The following is a 22,246-nucleotide window of genomic DNA, read 5'->3' as shown; positions in this document are numbered from 1 at the left end:
AAATTTACAGCTAGAGACAGAAGGTATATTAAGAAGGGATTGACCTTCAGAATGCAATGACCTCGTATAAAGGTTAACCAGATCTGCAAGTGGGAAATGATCACAGTGCAAAGATTTATATACTAAAGTTAACAATTTAAATTTTACTCATTCCTCAATGGGGAGCCAATGAAGGGAACTGAACACTGGGATCATATGAGAGTAAGAGGCCCCTGTTATAACCATGGCTGTTTAATGTTTATTCATTCCATTCCATTCATTATTTTAGAAACCTATTATCATATCTCTCCTCTGCCATCTCTTCTCCAAGCTGAAGAATCCTAACCTCTTTAGCCTTTTCTCATAGGGAAATTGTTCCATCCCTTTCTCATTTTGGATGCCCTTCTTTGTACCTTTTCAAATTTTGCTATATCGTTTTTGAGATGTGGTACCATAACTGCACACAATACTCAAGATGAGGTTGCACCATGCAGCAATACAGAGGCATTATGATATTCTCTGTTTTATTCTCCATTCCTTTCCTTATAATCTCTAGCATTTAAGACTAATCGGAGAAAATTATTTTTCACTCAACGCACAATAAAGCTCTGGAATTTGTTGCCAGAGAAGGTAGTTAGTGCAGTTAGTGTAGCTTGGTTCAAAAAAGGTTTGGATAAGTTCTTGGAGGAGAAGTCCATTAATGGCTATTAATCAATTATACTTAGGGAATAGCCACTGCTATTAATTGCATCAGTAGCATGGGTTCTTCTTAGTGTTTGGGTAATTGCCAGGTTCTTGTGGCCTGGTTTTTGGCCTCTGTTGGAAACAGGATGCTGGGCTTGATGGACCCTTGGTCTGTCCCAGCATGGCAATTTCTTATGTTCTTATGTTCTTATTTGCTTTTTTGGCTACTGCTGTACTCTGAGCAGAAGATTTCAACTTATCAACATTGATACCTAGATCCTTTTCCTGAATGGTGACTCCTAATGTGGAACCTTGCATTGTGTAGCCATAATTTGGGTTACTATTTCTTAAATGCATCAATTTGCACTTGTCCACATTAAATTTCATTTGCCATTTAAATGTCCAGTCTCCGAGTTTTAGAATGTCCTCTTGCAGTTTTCTGACAATCCTCTTGTGATTTAATAACTTTGAATAATTTTGGGTCATCAGCAAATTTGGTCACCTCACTTTTTATTTCCATTTCCAGGTCATTTATAAATATATTAAAATGCTGTGGTCCTTGAACAGATCCCAGGGGCACTCCTCTATTCACCTTTCACCATTGGGAAAATTTATCATTTAGCCCTACTCTCTGTTTTCTATCTTTTAAACAGTTGGCAATTCACAATAAAACACTGCCCCCTACCCCATGACATTTTAATTTCCTATGAAGTCTCTTATGAGGGATTTTGTCAAATGCTTTCTGGAAATCCAGAGACACTATATCACCTGGCTCATCTTTATCCCATGTTTATTTACGCCCTCAAAAAAATGTAGCAAATTGTTACGTCAAAACTTCCCTTGGCTAAATCCATGTTGGCTTTGTTCCATTAAACTATGGCTATCTATATGTTCAGCAATTATTGTTCTTTATGATAGTTTCTACCATTTTGCCTGGCACAGACCTCAGACTCACTGGTCTGTAGTTTCCTGGATCACCCCTTGATCCCTTTTTAAAAACTGGTGTTACATTGGCAGCCCTCCAGTCTTCAGGTACCATAGATGATGTTAATGATAGATTACAAATTTCCAATAGCAGGCCTGCAATTTCATTTCTCAGTTCTTTCAGCACCCTGGGATGAATACCATGTGGTCCAGATGATTTTCTACTCTTTAGTTTGTCAATTTGCTCTAGTACATCTTTAAGGTTCATTGAGATTTGTTTCATTTCCTTTGAATCATCACCTTTGAATATCATTTCTGGCATGGGTATCTCTCTAACATCTTCTTCAGTGAATAACAAAGCAAATGATTAATATAGTATCTCTGCTATGACTTTGTATTCCCTAAGTACCTTTTTACCCTTGATCATCTAATGGTTCAACTGACTCCCTCGCAAGCTTTTTATCCGACCTGCAGATCACATTTCTCTTTTGAGTTTCACTTTGAGGTTTTTTAAATGTTTTTTTCTCTTTAACACATGATAGAAGCAAACACAGTAAAGCTGGTGTCCTAGCTTAGAATCTCCCACCTCAATCGGCCATACAACATACAGCCTTCCACAATGTTGGGCCCATTATTTTGAACAAATTGCCAGATGACATTAGGAAATAAGAAACTATCTTAAATTTAGAAAGCGGGCAAATCTTGGTTATTTACTTGTAAGTGAAGCTGGGAGGAAATTTGGAGTGAAGTAGAACAATGCAGGCTGGGTTTTAGTGGGGATTTTAGGCTGTGTAATGTACCATTATTATATTTTATGATGTGTATATGATGCGTCAGTTTTATATGATTTGCTTGTTCCTCGCTATGATGGTTTACTTCGTAAGGCAGTGGTTCCCAACCTGTGATTCACAAACCCCTAGGGGTCTGTAAGACCAATCACAGGGAGTCCGCTGGAGGTGCAGCTGCCCATAAAAAGAGTGGGCTCTGCACTAAGGCTGGCTCCTGTGCCTGACTGCAGCATTGAGCACTATGCAGTGAAGAAGATCCCAGTCCTGTGCTGCTGAAGAGGGGAGGAGGTGAGTTGCAGCCAAGAGCCTGGTCAGCACAGAAAGAGGAGAAGCACTGCTGCTAAAACCCCGTCTTGCAGTGAGTAAAGATTGTGGCCGCTGCCGAGAATTGGCTCTAGCCATGAGGAGAGGCTTGCAAGAGTGCACTGCTGCTGAAAGTCTGGTCCTGCACTAAGACCGAGGAGGAGGACACCGAGGAGAGAAGAGGAGGAGGACCACTGCGGCTAGTGTGGTCCTATGCTGAATAAAATCTGAGGGAGCTGAGGGCCTGACTGGCTAAGGAAGAAAGTGAGCACCAGAACTTTACTATGTAAATACAAAGGGGGGGGGGGGGGGGAGGCCAGCACTGGAAGGTGCCAAGGGGGAAGATAGGGAAGGAGGATTGGGGGGGGGGGGGGGAGTGCCACATGGGGCAGAAGGAGATGGGAGGAAAGGGAAAGGAAGGTACTTGGGAAGGGGCCAAGTGGGGAGGGCAGGAGAGCAAGACAGGGAGGGGGAAGGGAGAAAAAGGCAGAAGTAAAAGGTACTGTGGAAGGTGGAGAAAGAGAGGAAGGGACCATGGGTGAAAGAGGATAGATGGAAGGGGACAGGAAACACAGGAGGCAGACTGCAAAAGGCAAGGCACTTGGGAAGTGGCCAAGTGGTCAATGCTCAGGAAGGGGTGAGGGGAAGAGGGACAGGAGGGAAGGGGGCCATGGAGGGGAGGGCAGGAAGTCTCTACAGGAGACAGAGGGTAGGAGGAAGACACTCGAGAAGGGTAAATAGATGAGGGAAATCAGAGCAGGAGGAAAGGGGCTATGGGGAAAGGGCATGCGGGAGTGGACAGAGGATAAGAGAGAGGGCACAGGGGAAAAGGCCAAGAGTTACACACTCAGGAAGGGACCAAGGGTAAGGGGACGTGGGGCAAGAAGGAAAGAGCCGTGGGTGGAGGTCAGGAAGGAGAGGACATGGGACAAAGGGGCTGAGGGGGAGGGCTGAAGAAACAGGCCATGAGGGGACAGGAGAAGAGGAAGGACAGGGAAAGGGACACAGTCCATCCCCATAAGTCTATCTATGTCCCTCCACCAGGCCACCCCTGCCTGTCTCTGTCTACCAGTCCATCCCCACCAGTCTCTTTTTTGCCAGTCTCTTGCTCTCTCTCCCCGTACCCATGGGTTTAGGGAGGCACACACAAAAACAACAATATCATAAGCCCAGAAAGTAGGCTAATAAGGGATCAATTTTCAAAAGGTTAATCTGGTTAGCCAGTTAAACCTCTACCTTTGAAAATCAAGCAGGTGGAAGAAAATGTTTCCGGTACTCAGTACTGGCACCTAACCCCTGAAAAAAATCCCCAAGTCACTCAGTGCTGATATTCAGCATTGAAAACTGACTACAAAATAGAGAGAAAAACAGGAGTCAGCCACAGAATGGTATGAAAATGTATTTAATCATTCTCTGGTATTTCAGGTTGATCTGCAGCTACAAAGCTATAAATTACTGTAACACAAAACTACCACGCGTAGAAGGTGACAACGTGATCACTGACTAAATCAGGAAAGTAGCAGATCTGGATCGCTGGATTAAAACAGGCTTCTTAAAGAGGAAAGCTGGTGAAAATGAACTAAAGGACAGTGAAATTCTCATTTCCATGCCACCATGCTGGGGAGACAAGCACGTAATTCACATCCAGCACCTCTCCCTTCTCATGTCTAACCACAGAGCTCCACAATAATCCAAAAAGCTATCAACACCAGTGTGGCCATTGCCTGGACATCTAGTCTCTTAGCTCTCTGGGGCCTTTCTGGAAGGTACTCTGCCACACCAAGACAGTTGGCTTGAGGCGTGCATAGCCTAGCAGACAAACCCAGCTTTGTGAGCACCATTTCCACTAGGATTGCAGCCTACTAGACAGATCCAGCTACATGGTTGCCTGTATTTACACTATGCAAGTTACTCAGTATGAGTACATTCTTTCACATTTCCTGCCATGCTCTGCAATTATATGTATTCAGTTTATGTAGATAAGCATTATTTAATAAATTGTATATAATATGAATGATTCTGGTGGACATAGTATTATTTATTATATGAATAACTCTTCCATAAATGGCATATAATTGCAGGTAAAAATTAAAGAGACTTTTGAGGGAGGGTCTGTGAAAATTTTGTAGGTTGAAAAAGGGTTCTCACTTCCAAAAATATTGGAAACCCTGCTGTAAGGCATTTAATCACATTCAGATAAATACATAAATGTATTCATGTATTTGATGTATCATGCTTAATGATGAATTATATATTGTATATTATGCTTATTTAATGATGTATAATGTGTTTTATAACCAACACAACCCAATCATGTACTGGTATAAAACTATAAAGCACCTTATTACCGACCCAACAAACTTTTGTTAGACCCTCTATATACGAGCAGGCATAGAACAGACCATCTCGTTTTTTATAAGGGGTCTTAATTACTTTAATTTTCAACTCCTAGAATTTTTTCTTTTTTCAAGATATTATAAAAACAGTCCTGATCCAAATTCATAGAAAAATTTTCAATTATTAAATCCAAGGCTAATGATAGTATAAAGATACTCATCCATAATGCATCGATCCCAAACGTCTCGACATGGCCATGTTTTGGACCGTAGTCCTGCTTCAGGGGAAATGCTGGAAACTGGAATCCAATGCGACGAAAAAGTTAGAGACTGCGGTTATGCTCCGTGCATTTCTTTTTCTAAGCGCGAGCCAAACTTCCAGCGTTTCCCCTGAAGCAGGACTACGGTCCGAAACATGGCCATGTCGGGACGTTTGGGATCGATGCATTATGGATGAGTATCTTTATACTATCATTAGCCTTGGATTTAATAATTGAAAATTTTTCTATGAATTTGGATCGGGACTGTTTTTATAATATCTTGAAAAAAGAAAAAATTCTAGGAGTTGAAAATTAAAGTAATTAAGACCCCTTATAAAAAACGAGATGGTCTGTTCTATGCCTGCTCGTATATAGAGGGTCTAACAAAAGTTTATTGGGTCGGTAATAAGGTGCTTTATAGTTTTATACCAGTACATGATTGGGTTGTGTTGGTTGTTTACAGAGTGGTGTACTGGAATACACGAGTGGTGTTTAGTGGGTTTTTGTGTGATTGATATCGTTATGTAGTTTTATAACATGTTGCATGCATTTATTCTTGCAAAAATACATGGCCCAAAGTGAAACTAGACTTAACTGATGTTACCATTACCACCACACTGCTATGATTAATATCCCCATCTCTCAAGCACAACTTTTCTTAGTCCTCCCACACCCAAACTATCACCGAACACACCCACTCCCATCTTTATCATATGAAATCATCACCAAAACAATGAACCAGAAAAGCTTACAATAATCATTTCGCAGGCCTCTTATGTGCAGTTTAATTTTCAGTTGCATAGATTCAATGTGATTCTTGAAAATTGTTTGATTGCTAGATTCATCTTTGTTACTTCTGTTTTCACAGCCTGCATATAAAAATGAAAGTACACAGTTAAAGCATAGCAAATGGAATTCATAATCTTATTCCAAAAGATCCGAAAAGTGAAAAAATAATGAAAAATCCTAATAAGAGTATTCACTTATTCTACAGGAGGAGCAGAAAGTAGTGAAACAAAAAAAATGTAAGTAGGTAGGAAGGGGTTAGGGGTCGAGGAGGAGAGGAGAAAGGGAAGGAAGATTAAGCACGGGGGTAGGGAAGTTCTCTCCCAGGCCGCTCCTTAATTGGAGAGGACTGGGAGGGAACAGGGGAAGGCCTGATTTCTTCGCTGCGCATAATTTACTAAAATCCGGCCCCCCCCATGCGTGCCACCCACATATGCACACGTACGCGCACCTTTTAAAATCTACCCCTCAGTGTGCCTTTGATACCATCATTACAGCTGACTGTCAACTATAGCTCTAGTGATCTTTGCACTAAGTATTGCACGTCATAGGCACAGCTGGGGTGTAAAGGTTTTCTCCATCAATACAGCCAATTGTCAACTGCAGATCTCGTAAGTGTAACATCCAGCAGTCTACGTCATCAGCAAAGCTAATTTGAAGAGAGGTTTTCCTGCGGCTGTGACAATTTATAAGTATCCCTTTTGATAGCATTTTTTAAGTAGAAGCCATCTCAGAGGAGGAAGTTACCTTCTAAATGCTCTACTATATGTAAGATTTAAATGTTATGCAGTTATTTTTAAAAATGGGGATACAGCATACTCTATCTTTTCAATGTTATGATGCCTCTAAAAATGTTGTAATGGTCTTTCAAGCTGACACTAGTTGTTTCTTTGTGTCCCTGATGCAGATATCTCAAAACGCTGAGTCAGTGTTGGTTCACAAGAGAGACCATCTTTCTAAGCCAAGATATTTTAAGGCTTGTTTTAAGAGATAAGTCTCTCATTTCTCAAGTTTTAAATTGCATTGTTAAAAACTCTTGAAAAAATTTGGGGATTAGCGATCTATGATTATACTTTACTATGCACTAAAGATACTAGACACATGATATGTGTGGATTCGTTGCTTGCTATATGATGGTCATGTATACAATATTCATTCTCTTATCGCTGTCATCCTTCCTCATACCATATGTTGAGTTTCATGTACCATTTACACCTTGCATGAAGCTGGCTACTGTGATGAGAAATAGAGGGTTTCATGTTTGTGAACTTATATAATTCATCTGAACACTACAGTATGAACAGAGTGATGCTGCTAGTGGCAATAGAGTGGAACTTCTACACTTCTCCTTTTTATTTTGGTATCTGGGTTTTTAATGAAGATCTTAGTTCATGTTCTACATCCAAAAAATAAAGCCTTTATGAAAGACCCTAAATGCTATGAACATCTCTGGGAAAGGAGTTATTCCTCATTTTTATCACAAAGAGGATCATCCTACAATGTGAAAGGTAGGGTCAGGATTAACTTGGCAGAGTGCCAGAATGAAGCTTCAGAAGCATTCTCATTATTTCACTATGTTGAATTTAATGTGATGTCAATGAAGTTTCTGTTCTTCTATCTTTTGGCTTCAGAGTCTTGAACATTTTATTAAAAAGATATAGAAGTACAGAAACATCATTGACATCACATTAAATTCAACATAGTGAAATCAAGAGAATGTTTCAGCTGCATCATTCAGCCACTCTGCCAAGTTAATCCTGCCCCTGCCATTCAACTGTAGGATAATCCCCCTTGTGATAAAAAGAAGAGCTGCAGATAAGGTAAATCATCTTTTTCTGGCCTCCTGCTCCTTCAGGCTTCCAGCTCAATTGGATCCAGCCTCTATTGGACTTCAACACCTTCATGTGTAGTTTATTTTTATATCTCTCTCCCAACTCATTTCAGCGATTGCAGAGACCGCCCTTGGCCAACAGCCACAACCATGGCTCTCTCTATGAACCTGGTTCACTTGGACCCTAAGTCTAGCACTAGGTATCAGTGTTGCACAATGACCAGGACCTCTTCCCTCCCAGGCACTATGAATGCTTCTTCTACAGCATCCCCAGCCCTGGCTGGCTGGGAAAACAGAAGACCTGACCCAGGAACTCTGGGAATGCACAGCTCTTGCCACTGAGCCATTGGATTGGCCCAAGAGATAAGGAAATGTTATGGACTTCCTACTTTTCACTGACTAGTAAAGTCACTGTCTTTAGGCATTTGCTAGAACATGTTTCCTCACAGTGATAACAATCATACCTTTAATTCTCATACTATTCAGATGCTGACTTGCTTGCAAAAAATGTTGAGAACACCGAGTAAGTAAAAATGTAAAAAACAAAAAACAAAAAAAACAACAATTGTACACTCATGTTTGAGCATTTCTCAGTGGAAGATGACTACAACATGAGTTCCCTCTACTGGTAAGAAAAATCAGTATGGTTTAGGAAAGAAAACATCATCCATCTCTTATAGTCCAGTGTTGTTTTGACTAACTGACAAAGCTTCTGCCTTCAAATATGACAGACTGATTCTTGTCCTGCTTGAGGTACATTCCCTCATTGTAAAAATCATACAAGATACATGTATAATGCATTTTGTGCTAACTTACATTTTAGCAACAATTCCATTTCACTAAAGCCTGTGAGATGGATTTCAAAATCTGAATATAAAAGTCAGTTGTGTGGTGTTCGGGCCTACCATCTTTTACTGTTTGCCCAGTAACCACTATATGAATGCACTGGGGGGGAAATAGTACATTCAATTCCAAATAGTGTGTTCCAATTGTAAACTTTTATTTGCAGTTAACATGCCCTATTTTCCACCAGTGCTTGAGCATAGTGGCTTCCAAGTCAAACATAGACCACAAGAACAAACACGGGATGCTATTTCCAGTTAGCATGCTCTATTTGCCATTAGTGTGCACTAATAATTGCTACCTGTAAATCTCCAGTCCCTGGCCCTCCCATCAGCACTCTCTCCCTTACCCCTGGGCAAGCCAATTTCTTCAAGGGCAGGAGATATGTCCACTCGCTCCTGCCCCCGCTCATACCGAAATTTAAGATTATGCCACCTGTCATATGTACGGGACAAAGAGGAACTGTAGCTCTGCTGGTGTCATTTTGAATTTTGGCACTGGAAAAGCAGGAGCAATTCGATATCCATCTTGCTCCTGAAGACCTCACATTGCCCTGGGGTGTGAGAGTAGCTGGGGGAATCAGCATGTGGATCTGATTCATGCTAAGTGAAGTTGAGGGCAGGATTTCACCATGTTTTCTTGTGGGAGGGTGGGCTTGGGAGGAAGAGGTAATACTGAGGTGAGCAAGAGGTTCAAGAGGAGAGATTTTATTTTACCCTGTCATTTTTTATTCCTGTTTCATTAGTAAGGTTATCAAAAGGAACGCTAACTTCAAAGACGAAGGTTTTCCACAGAGGTTTTTAAATCATGATCTTATCCTGACTTTCTAACTGAGTTGATTGAACATGCAAAGTATTTTTCTTTTGAGTACAGGGTCACAGTCTGAGACAGAGACTACTATAAGACTAACCAAGCATGAAAGACAATGAAAATCCCAGAACAGAAAGTAATGTTAAAGACTTCAGTTCAGACATTAGACTAAGTAATTTTCAAACAGTCCTCATCAAGCAATAATTTGTTAGCACTGGCAACACAGAGGAAGGTTAAAGCTCTGCAGACTCACCAATAATGATGGATCAAATTGATTTGAGTCTACTGATTCTTCTTGCCCCTCAGCCACATCTGATACAGTCAATTAACAAATCTCATTGTCCAGACTGGCTAGCCTAAGTATTTGTGGCAAGTGCACTAAACTGGCTTAAATCCTTCCTGACTAGTAGATCCCATTCTCAAAACCCTGGCCCCTGTGATGGGGTATACCCAAAGGCTCCCTTCTATCACCCATTCTCTAACATACAGTAAATGTCCATCCCCTCGCTTGACAGTATAAGAACCTTTGGTGTTAAAATATACATCTTTGTTTCTGAAACAATAGATCCTCCATCTTCTCTCAGACACCTGGGATGAAACAGTACTCCTCAACTAGTGCCTCAAGGAATTAATTTGGATGATTGATAATCGACTTCAGTTAAACAGAGACAAAGGTCCTTTGGGTGGACAACTCTCCATGATCAGACAAAACCTCCCCCCCCTCCCCACCACCACCTTATTCTAGAGAACTTGACCCTGCAACCACAACAAGAGGTCAAGAACCTGAGCCCTACTCAACTCTGCCCTGACCTTGGAAAGACAGGTAACAGCAATAACATAAAAAACCCCTCTGGCTTATTCACAGGTGAAGCAACTGTGCTCATTTCTGCAACCAACCGATTTCAAAACAGTTATACAATCTATGGTACTCACACATCTAGACTAATGGCAAAACCATCTACATGGGGACTACCTTAAAAAACAACCAAACTACAGCCATTCCAAAATTCCATGACCAGAACCATTACTGTCAACAGAAAATGGGAACAGGCCTCCCTTCTTCTTTACTTGCTACATTGGCTTCCAATTTCCTTGCACATTAAAATTTAGAATCCTTGCCCTTACATTCAAGGTATCTAAGGGCAGCAGCCTTGACAATTTGACAAAGAAACCAAAGGGATTACCACTCCACCTAAAACCTGCAACCCAGCCATAAACATCTGACCATTCCTTATCTTAATGCACTCTAGAAAAAAAATTCAAGACTAGAACCTTCAAAAGAGTAGTACCTGATCTATGGAACTCACTCCCTTCCACCTTTTAAGCCACCAATGATTACATGGTCTTCTGTTACCAACTGAAAAAGCATGGCTCTTTAGTCAATAAAAGCACAATCCACAATATGCCAACCAAGCAGAGGACTATATTACAACCCTGGTCTAACCTGCAATGTTAATGCAATACCTCTACCTCATGATTTTTCGATAATATCATGGTACTACCTCAATCCCAAGAATTGCTTACCCTCATAAAAAAACTTTAATAATTGCTTAACTGTCCAGCCATGAGACTGCTCCCAAGTCTCAGTGATTCTGATGATATATCATCTCTGGCTGCTATTAATTCTTACTTTGCAGTTTTATTTGTCATGTTTCTGTTTGCATACAAAATTATCATCATTTTATTATGAAGAATGAAAATCCTTCCCTTTCTGTTCATTTGAGTCTGATATATTGCCCCTATTTATCCTCAGCTGCTTATGATAATTGGTGGTATAGTGGACCAACATTGGTGGGATAGTGGCGAGCATGGCTGCCTTCCAAGCAGTTGACCTGGGCTTGATTCCCAGCCAACGCATCCATTTAAACCTGAAAAACACAGTTTAATAGACTAGTTTTTGGGTACTTGCCAGGTTCTTATGGCCTGGATTGGCCACTGTTGGAAACAGGATGCTGGGCTTGAGGGACCCTTGGTCTGATCCAGTATGGCATGTTCTTATGCTGATATTCATTCCCTCCCTTTCTAACTAAAAGTCTATTTCTGTGTTCCTCATTTTTCTCCCTCTGTGCTTACTCCCATCCCCATAACCTTTAGTTAACTCTTACTTCTGTACTAGCCTAATTGTACAGTCTTACTGGATGCATTCCTAGTTTAACAAGTCCTCTGACTATCATATGGATCTCTTTTTATTCAGATGCAATCTAACAAACCAATATAGATTGCATTTATGCCAGAAGACTTCCCAAGGTAGCAAGAACCCCAAAGCCTTCCATCCTGCAGCATGCTCTCACACATTGACTTTTATAATGCCCTCTGGCTTCCTACAGTCATGCATGACAGAAATACTGTTTCTGAAAATATTACCTCACCTTCAGCTTGGCACCTAGATTCCTTTAATCAGTCTGGTGGACCCCTTTTTTATATTTGCCTATGCTATTGATTCAAACATGCACCATGACTACCAAGCTCTGTCCAACATCCCACTCCCTCCAAATCTCTCCCCATCCGCGTCCCCAGCAATCTGTCCACCCTCAAGGCAATATGCAGTTATTTGGACATCGAGGAGACAAGTGACCATATGATTGTCTCCATTTCACAAGACTTGGGTTTGTCAATGTTTCATTTATCAGCAAAGCTTCAAAATTTGCCTGAATCAAAGATGTTTCCAACCTACAAAACCAGAACATAAGTGCTATCTTGTCCTCTAAGTACATCATGCCATTTCCCATCAACAGAGACCACCCCCTTGCATAAAACTTCTTGTTTCTTTAGTTAGAGTGAGAGGCAATATTAAATTTACGCAGATAAGTAATAAGATTGTGTTCCATTTCCTGATGACTATGCATTGTGGTCATTGTGTGGGTTCTTCTAAAATACTGTGAAAAAGACCCCACCAATAGCAGAGTAAGACCACAGATACTGCAGCTTTTTCAGAGTACAAGCTGTTGACGCACTGTTTATAATGAAACATTCTCATTGCAGACTAAAAATACTAGTAGAAAATATGAAAGGTGTGGGTTGACCTAAAATATGTAAAGTGTACAGTTTGATTGAAATGACTTTAGCAGTTTAATTTTTTTTATCCAGGAACAACCCTTCAGTAGACATGACAGAAAATCATATTTTCTAAAACTGTAGCTCTTTATAGAGATTTTGGTGTTGTAGCCCTTTCTGTCTCAGGTGATATAAGATGGGATCTCCAGGGTACTTGTCAGTAGGGAGAGAGAAGCAAATGTTTCATGACCTAATTGGTGGGCACAGCACAACAGCACTTTCCTTCTATAAAATAAAATCAATGCACACAAATTTTGGGGTTCATGTAGTGTCTTTACACTACATGTAAAAACTGAAAGCAGAGGGTTATAATCTCCAGCTATAACCTCAATCTCTTTACTCCATTCAGGACAACAGCCAAAATCTTCAACATGAGTCTCTTCTTACTGATAGGTGGTAGTGAACACTCTTAAGTGGTTCTACATCTAAGCTCTGCAAGGCTATACAGACTAAAAAAGAGAGATACAGAAGTATTCTACTAGCAGTGAGCAGCCTACCCTCTTGACTATCCAAGATGATAAATCAATAATCTTGTTACCTAGATATTGATTTAACACACTCATGGGTCATTGATCCCAAATTAGCACAACAGTAAGTAGACATTGTTGGTGCTTCTGCCTAAGGAAATCAACCAGTAAGATGTTGCAGGGAAGGAAGAGTAATAACCACACTAACAGAATTAGGAGTGTTGTTAGGCAGCAATATGCATCTGAAGCCTTCTGATTTGGGTAAGACCTTATAGGGATTCTATCTACTCTGAAGCTATCCCCCTTCTTAAGCTAAGAAGCTTGTTACAGCAACAGCTGTGGCTGAAATTTTACAGCAACAATAGTTGCAAGAGAAGTGTGAAATGAATTCTTTGTATCATCTCTTTGCAATCTCCCCTTACCTGACAAATGCTACTGAATTCTGTTAATCTACCTTCTGAAGAAGTTGAGAAAGACATAGAAAATATTTATGATCCAATCTCTTTAAATAAAAGACTGTTTGGGAATATACCCTGTTCAGTGTGGTGTCTGAAAAGAAGAAAAAGTCAGAATAAAGAGAACCCACATTCATTGGAGGGCCTAACAGAATGATTCTGCCCCTCTATGAGAAAAAACACCAAGTGTTGGAGGGTTCTTCGAGGTCTTTTATTTATTTGTAAGCTACTTTGGATTGTTTGTAGAAAAGGAGGTATAAAACTTTTAAATATAAATGTGGGTGGTTACACAGAATATGACTTCAGGGGTGCAAACAAGTCACTATCTAATATGGATGCCTAGGTGAGGATTTCTATCTACCCCAAATGCATAAATTTACCAAAGAACTCTGAATTTCAAGCTGAATATCAATTTTCAAGAGTTTTATACTTGTCTAAATGTCTGCCAAATTGATTCCTGCCAGATCTGGCTATCCAACATCATCAACTGCTGAGATTCTGCAGGGATTCATTTCAAATTATGATACTATGCTATAAGACTGTCCACTAAAGTTGATGCTAAATATGTTCAGAAGTCCTTTGCAGCCTCAGCTAAATCATCACAGTGGCAGACCATGGCTGAGTTTGTTGTCCATCCAGATAATGGCGGATCTCCTGACTGTACTGGATGCTCCAAGATCTACTGGTGGTGAGACCCTTCCAGGCAACTCATTCTCTCAAATTAATCTTACTATGATTCTTATCAAAATTAAGTCTGGAAACAGCAGCGTATCTGCTCAGTTTCAACAGATTCAGTCTGACCTGGGTTTTGTTTTAACAGAGCTTCAGGAAGTAGTTGGCCACACTGTGGTAGTGGAGGCAGAAGTCTGCTGCAGAAGTTGAGATCTTTATCGAAAAACAAGATACAGATAACAGCTGCTCTGCCTTTCAATGTCTACTGGCCATATCTGATGACTTAGAAAACTGTTACAAGAGATGCAAAATATGTACGATTGAGACACCGGAGAAGCATGAAACAAGCATAATATCTGACCTTATCATAACCTTATAAAAGCATCTGTTCAAGGGCAAGTATCAGCCTAAAGATCTAGTAATGGAACATGCTCGTCAAATCTCTTCTGATCTTGATGTCCCTGCATCACATCCCCACACAGTTCTGTTCAGATTATTAAATTTTAAATACAAGGAGCTAATTCTTAGGCTTGCCAGATAAGTAGGGAAATCTATTTTACAGAGGCCAGAAGGCAATGTGGCTTTAAACCATTGCATGTATGGATCTGTAGCTCTGATGTCCTGGTTGATTTTGCTAAGAAAAGCAGAACTACAAGTCTATGCATGTATGGATAAAAGTTCAAAGACTTAAGGTTAGATGTATGCAATGAGTACTCAGAGAAAATGTTCTGCTTAGTCGTAGGGCTCTTTTAGTCATAGTCGATCAGATGTTATGAACTGATGTGAAGGATAACCAAATCTTCTCTGTAGAAACTCTATCTCTACAGTCAAGCTTAAAATAATGGCAGATAACTCCAGAAGCTTGGTTCCAAAATTAATCTGACTTTTATTTACAAAAGAGAAGTGTGAAGGAGTAGCCCTAAAACCTCTTCTTAACTAGTGTGGGACCCCACCTTAAATGCTGCAGGGATAGACCCTGCTGGGAGGGGAATATAGGTTTGAGCCCAGCTGGGATCAGGAGGCCCAAGTATCTCCAGGAGATGAGCTCCTATTTATTTACAGCCATAAGGTACCCAAGGTGAGAGGACACTGCTGACAGGCAGGCAAAATGTTTGTTGTTTGATGTTATAATAAAGTTAAAATTGCAAGAAGAGAGGCTGGAGTCAGTGTGAAGTGTCTTTAGCCTGAAGATTTGCTAGGCTATCCCACGTATGGTGTCAGTTGGGGATTTTTCTCTACGCAAGGTACAGAGCAAGCCCAAGAGTCCAAGTAGAGGAAAAGAAAGAAGAGAAGAGAAAATTTGTGTTGTTGTGTGGTATGCTGCCAAAGAAACAGTTTGGAGGCAAAGCAGTGCTGCTACTTGTGCACAGAGCACTGAGGACTTTCAAAAGACTGTGGTACTAGAAAAAGCACAACAGCCAAAATAGTTTAAACCTTTTCCTTAATTCAGACAGCTGGGTCTTGAGGCTTAAAGGAAAATGCAAACAAACTTGTTAAAGCTGTTCTAAGTAGGAGATAAGTTCTTCTTGCCCATGAAAGTTAGGGTTAAAGGGGATAGTGTATCGCGGGTTGGACTAACGCGGCCGAAAAGTGAGTAGAAAGCGGGTTAGGAGCAGGGTAACCGCGGCCCCACTTTACTGTATCGAGCTGAAAGTGAATCGGTTAGAAGCTGGTGCAGTAGGCTTTTCTTTCTTTCCTCTTTTCCTGTGGGAAAAAAAAAAGAGAACAGTGTTGCAGAGAAACTGTATTTCAGCAAGGCATGGTTGCTACAGAAGTGAAACTGCCAGAGTTGGCTGGGCATGGACCTCCAGCAGTGAGGCCGCCTGCTCAATACAAGAGCACAAGAAACCCAGCTACTCTGTTCTAGAGAAAGCATGATTGAACAAGAAATGCAAGCATTGTGTGAAAGCCTCAAAGAAGGCCAGAGACAACTACAAGAAAATGCCCTGAAATGCCAGTTTTTTCTGGGCAAAGGTCAGGAAAGAACAGGAAGCACACCGGGCACATATAACTGCCTGTCTGGAAGAAATAAAGCTGGAAGAAGAGGATGCACAGAATCTGAGTAAGTCACCTGACTTTAGCTCGTCTCTTCAGAGGGACTCCACTTCAGAGAGCTGAAAGCAGCAACTGGAGGACGGATACCAGGTGAATGAACCTGTAGGACCGAGACACCATAAGCTCATGGTGGAGCTGTAAAGACTGCCCAGTAGGAGGCATTATGGGATGTCCGGTTGGAAGCCCCAAGGACTGGGTGGAGGAAGCCAGCATGCAGGAATCAGTGAGGGGTGCAGCAGAAAGCTCTGAAAGAGATGCTACAGGCTGGCCAGAGAAAGGTATTGCAGAGAGAGGGGTGCCATGGAGAGCCCAGTGGGAGGTGCTGCAGAGGAGACAGAGAGGGCTGCTGTGGAATGGCCAGAGTGCAGTGTTAGTGATGGCACAAAGAAGTTACAAGATGTCAAAGAGAAAATTGGAGAACATCCACAAGCGCAAGGGAAGCCACCACAGGAACTCCTAAGTAAAGTCCTGCAAGACCAACCGAGAAGGAGTGGAATCCGGAGTGACAAATGGACCCAGCTGAAGAACTTAGGGTGGATACTGAGCAAAGGTTTTCTAGGCAAAGGTCAGGAAAGAACATGAAGCACATCGGGCACATATAACTGCCTGTCTGGAAGAAATAAAGCTGGAAGAAGAGGATGCAGAGAAGGTGTAGGTGGCAGTGATACTGTTGTCTGGGGTAATCCTAAAGAAAGGGGACGAGCTTGATCTTAGAATCTTGATCTGGCAGGAGCCCAGATGAAGGGGCGTGGGGATTTGTGGCACTTCCCTGGATGGGGTCCAGGTGGAATGAAGATGCTTCCCCCAACAGGTTCAAACTGAAGGGGAGGGTATGTGGAGTGTCCTTACTACCCCTCCTTAAACTGTGCGGGACCAGGCTGGATGTCTGGTCTACCTTAAATCCCTACAGATGGAGAGAGCTTTGTGCTGGGATCAGGAGGCCCTTGCATCTCCAGGAGAAGGCAGATCCTGAATACATTGCTGACCTAACTGAAACTGTGTGTACTGTTGCTGAAAGTAGGCACTCTACTGTGATTGTATGGGAAAAGTGTAAATAAAGTGAATGTTGCATGAAGAAATGCCGGTGTCAGTGTGGTTTCTGCCTCTAACCTAAGAAAGTTGCTTGGTCATCCCATACACATGCTCTCTCACCCACAAATACACTTTTTCTCACCCACCCATACATACATAAAGACGAGCTCTCTCTCTCCCACACACTCATACATTCTATCTCCCTCACCCACACACACATGCTTTCACCTACATATGCACATACTTTCTCACACATATATACACACACACATAAGCATGCACACACTCTTTCACCCCCACACACTCTTTCTCCTACACATGCTCTCTCACCCACACACTCGCATGGCCTCTCTCACTCACCCACCCACACATGCATTCTCTCACCCCATACACATGATCTCTTTCACCCACACACACAAATATATATACATACACATTCCTTCCCTCAGTCACTCACTTTTCTCCTCCCTTGAAGCAGCAGCAGTTTTCATCTTCAGCCCCTGCGGCTGACGGGGCAACCCAATTTTGACCTTGTGCTCCTTCATGTAGGGTAATCTATGCCACACCACTCCAAACCAAGGCCCCCACCAGCTACACTGACGATATTGGCTAGGCTGCACCACTCATGCTTTTCCTAAGGTGCCTCCTGCGATGCTGCTGATTCCGGTGAGGCCATACTGCTCTCCTCATGCTATGCTAGAGACAGCCACCAAACATCCAGGTCAATGTTATCAGCAAAGGCCCACAATGTCAGGCCATTGTCGATAGCATTGCTTCAAGGCACTGGCAGGCCAGAGATAATGGAGCAAATGCATAGGTAGGTGGGCCAAAAATAAACTGTCATCAGGCCGAGTTTGGCCCACAGGCCATAATTTGCCTACCCCTGTTCTAGAAAACATGCTCACAGTCAATTGCAGTGAAAAGCTATTTTAATCTAGGTGCCAAGGATTAGTTTGCATTTCCAGCTTCACAGTCTTTTTGTTGAGATACCGGGTTTACTCTATAGTAAGCCAGCACAAGCCCCACCTGGATTCCTTAGAGCTTACTTCCCCACCATACCTCTTGTAGCTTCCATGTACCTGAACAACAGCCAGAGGACAGCTGCTCCTGAGTCTGGTAAGTCACAACTTCTGACTTCCACCTTGTTCTACTGAAAGGCAGTGGCTATTCTCCTTAAAAATCATACTGACTTCCAGCAGAAGCTTCTTAATTACCTCCAGCTGTGTTTCCCAATCAGTGGCACAGCTCTCTGCTGCCTAACAATTCGTTAAGGAAAGCCACCTCTTACCCCTGAGAGTGAGCAAGAAATTTGATCTATGCTGTGGGATTTGCCAGGTACTTCCTGGACATTGTCAGACAGGAGGCTAGTCTCAAGAGGCCTTTAGTCTGATTCAGCATGGCTCCTCATCTACTCTTACTTATAACATTACTTGACACTCAAATTTCATTGTATGATCCATCAGGAAAACAGTTGTAAAATTTCTAATTGAGCTTAATGTAATACAGTAATGCAAATTGTAAAGTTTTCTGTTAAACAATCTTTGACCTAAATGGTTTCCAGCACTGCTAGAAGATATGAACAGTGTGTATAAGAGCATTCCCCTTTATAGCATCATCGGCTGGTTAAATTGTGGTAAGGTCCTGATGAATACAGTCAAAGCCCTTGTTGGAAAGGCACAATGTTTTCCAGAATTGGCTGCTCCTAAAATTTGTACAACTTATGTTCTGACATTACAGGTCATTTAAATGAGCTCAACCTTCATCTCCTTGCCAGAGCTCAGCAGACTAACTTTCACAACAGCCCTGTATCTATTGTCCTCCCAGTTTTATCATCCCCTAGGCAAGTCTGGCTTAGATTTATTTCCTCTTCAGCAATAAGGGTTTATTTATTTATTTATTTAAGGCTTTTATATACCGACTTTCTTGATACAGATCAAATCAACTCGGTTTACATCGAACGAAGCAGAAACCTACAGGCTTGTCATTAGAGCTCCCTCTGTCTACTGGAGACCCTAATTGCCCTATCTGTTCAGTGCAAACCCTCTGGTGCATCACAAAGACCATGCAGGCAATGGGTAAAATCAGGAATGAATGAGCCTGTCCTTAAAATCTGGAGCCAGTTGATAACTTTACAATCCATGTTGCCCAATGCCTGTGTTTTCTGGTTCACTCAGCTGGATGTTTCTACCTCCTGCATTAAATCTAATTCAGCAGGCATTTGTCCAAAGTGACTACGCCCTGGATTTTTAGTCAAAAATGTTCTGACTGGTTATCTGAAACCATGGGGCAAAACTGAATCCCATTAAAAGTTGATGTTTATTGAGCCTCAGGAAAAATGAAGAAAAGCTAAGAGAGAAGGCTACAGTCATGGGTTCTCTTGCTTAATTCAGGAAAGGAGTATTAGCTCCCAAAATCTAGTCATGAAATATATTATATTAGTCCAATAAAAGATATCACCTTATATATTTTTGGAGGGTTCATTTTTATTTATTAACCTTTATTTCTGTGCATTCAAGTATATTAACACGTCAACCACATCACTTTATTCAGGTTAATAGTAATGCAGATGGTAGGTACAATAAGCAAACCCAGATCAATAGCTTGGACTTGATTTTCTCAGTCCTGAGATTTCAGAAGATGAAGCCAACATCTAGCGGGTCTATGGTATTGCAGTAAGCAAGGAAAATAATAGATGAGATATAGTAGGCCCTGCAGTCTTCATCTGAAATCATATTTCTGTTTCAAGATCCAGTTAAGCCTTGACAGTGATGATGTTTTATCTCTTTGTCAGACAAGATGAAGGGACCTTAGTAGTCCAAAAAACTTGATCTATCAATATTTACTAGCCTTATAAAGAAATAGTTATTTATTGATTTATTTTAAAGCATGTGTTACCCGCCCTTCCTATGTTCAGGGAACGGTACAATAAAACATACAAAGTAGCTAACAAAAATTACATGACAAAAGAATTTAAAATTGAATAAAATATATTATACATCAGATTACAAATACAAAACAAATCAAATTACTTCTTTGAAATCGAATTTAGGTGCCAGAAGACACTGGGGGATAGATTTTTTAAAAAAGCGCGTTCGCATACTTTTGTTTGCGCACCAGGCGCAAACAAAAGTACGCTGGATTTTATAAGATACGCGCATAGCCGCACGTATCTTCTAAAATCCTGGATCGCCGTGCGCAAGGCTGCCGATTTTGGGCAGCCGGCGCGCGCCGAGCCGTGCAGCCTGTCTCCGTTCCCTCCGAGGCCGCTCTGAAATCGGAGCGGCCTCGGAGGGAACTCTCTTTCGCCCTCCCTTCACCTTCCCCTCCCTTCCTCTACCTAACCCACCCCCACGGCCCTATCTAAACCCCCCCCTTACCTTTGTCCGTAGATTTACGCCTGCGAGAAGCAGACGTAAATCTACGCGCGCTCCAACCCAGGGGCTGGTCCGAAGGCCTGGACCACGCCCCCGGGCCGGCGCCATGCCCCCGGTCCCGCCCCCGAAACGCCGCGTCATCGGGTCCCGCCCCCGACACGCCCCCGACATGCCCCCTTCCAAAAACCCCGGGACCTACGCGCGTCCCGGGGCTCTGCGCGCGCCTGCGGCCTATGGAAAATAGGCCGCAGGCGCGCAAGGCCCTGCTCGCGTAAATCCGGGCGGATTTACGCGAGCAGGGCTTTTAAAATCCGCCCGTGGGGGTAACAAAGCCAGATGGACTAAAGGTTGCTGGCCTGGTTTGCAAATGCTTTTTTGACAAGATATGTTTTAGTGCTTTTTTGAAGAAATTTCTTTCACGGAGGCGCCTCAATTCTTTTGGTAAGGTGTTCCAAAGAAGTGGGGCAGCTGAGAAAAAGGCATGTTCTTTTGTTTCTTCAAGGTGAGTTAGCTTTGGAGAGGGGACATCGAGAAACGCTTGACTTGCTAATCTTAGCGATCAGGAAAGAACATGAATTTTTAATACAGAAGAAATTCAGGGAGAATAAATATTATGAATTGTGGAGTGTAAAATCGAGGCCAGTTTTCATTGTATACAATATGGTATTGGGAGCCAATGTAGTCATTCAAGGATGGGGGTAATATGGTCATGAATCAGGGTTCTGGTTAAGAGTCTAGCTGTGGTATTCTGTATAATTTGTAAAAAACAAATAGTATATGCTGAGAGACCAATGAGAAGAGAATTACAGTAGTCAGTACCAGAGAAAAACAGTGATTGTAACCCAGAATGAAAATCAAGAAGTGGTTTGAGATGACGTAGTTTGTGAAACAATGATTCAGTGACCATTTATTTATTTATTCATTCAGGCATTTTATATATTGTCGTTCCAAAATGAGATCACAACGGTTTACAAAAGCAATATTCATATTCTAGGTCAATATTCATAATCTAAGTCTGCACAACAACAAATACATGTTCTAGGTAAACACATCATCAGATACAAGTTAATTAGAGGTCAGGACAGTAGTTTGTAATACATAAGTTACACTTTAATGAACTTTTCATATTAGTCAGTAAATTGTCATATTACACTTTACATTACTCATTACTTTTACTTATTCTACTGACAATATCTATGATTTTTCATACTGAAGTCATCTGCATTTGTTGTGGTGCCTGGCTGCGGCAGCCCTTGGCCAGTCCCCTCTACCTCCTCAAATCGCCCGGCGCAGCGGTTCCTGCTCTGAGGCAGGCCATGGGTGGTCGTCCTCCTCCCAGCCAGCATTGGGGCCTCGCTTGATGCGTGCGCGCGGGAGGCCTCGCCTCTTAAAAGGGCCGCAGCGGGAGAACAAGCCCGGCCCCGGAAGATCATCCGCAAGCAGGGGTATTTAATCCCCACAGCTGATCTCCAAATTGCCTTTGCAACAGGTCTCCTCTGTTGCTGCTTGGCTGCCTCAGAGTTCCTGCCTTGCCTCCGAGTTCCTGCCTTGCCTTGCCTCTGAGTTCCTTCCTCGCCTCCGAGACCCTGTCTT

At 42.0% G+C, this 22,246-nt stretch overlaps 1 protein-coding gene across 1 annotated transcript in view; it reads right to left on the bottom strand.

Moving 5' to 3' along the window:
• The window catches only part of CDC20B (cell division cycle 20B), a 221,700-nt gene that overhangs the window by 45,515 nt on the left and 153,939 nt on the right, over positions 1–22,246 (bottom strand). The window contains exon 6 of the mRNA XM_029577272.1: positions 6,027–6,143. Within this exon, the coding sequence (XP_029433132.1) occupies positions 6,027–6,143 (117 nt within the window). The remainder of the gene's footprint in view (positions 1–6,026; positions 6,144–22,246) is intronic.

Source organism: Rhinatrema bivittatum, chromosome 1 (genome assembly GCF_901001135.1).
Source record: "Rhinatrema bivittatum chromosome 1, aRhiBiv1.1, whole genome shotgun sequence".
Taxonomy (NCBI): domain Eukaryota; kingdom Metazoa; phylum Chordata; class Amphibia; order Gymnophiona; family Rhinatrematidae; genus Rhinatrema; species Rhinatrema bivittatum.
This window is presented reverse-complemented; position numbering and strand designations above follow the sequence as displayed.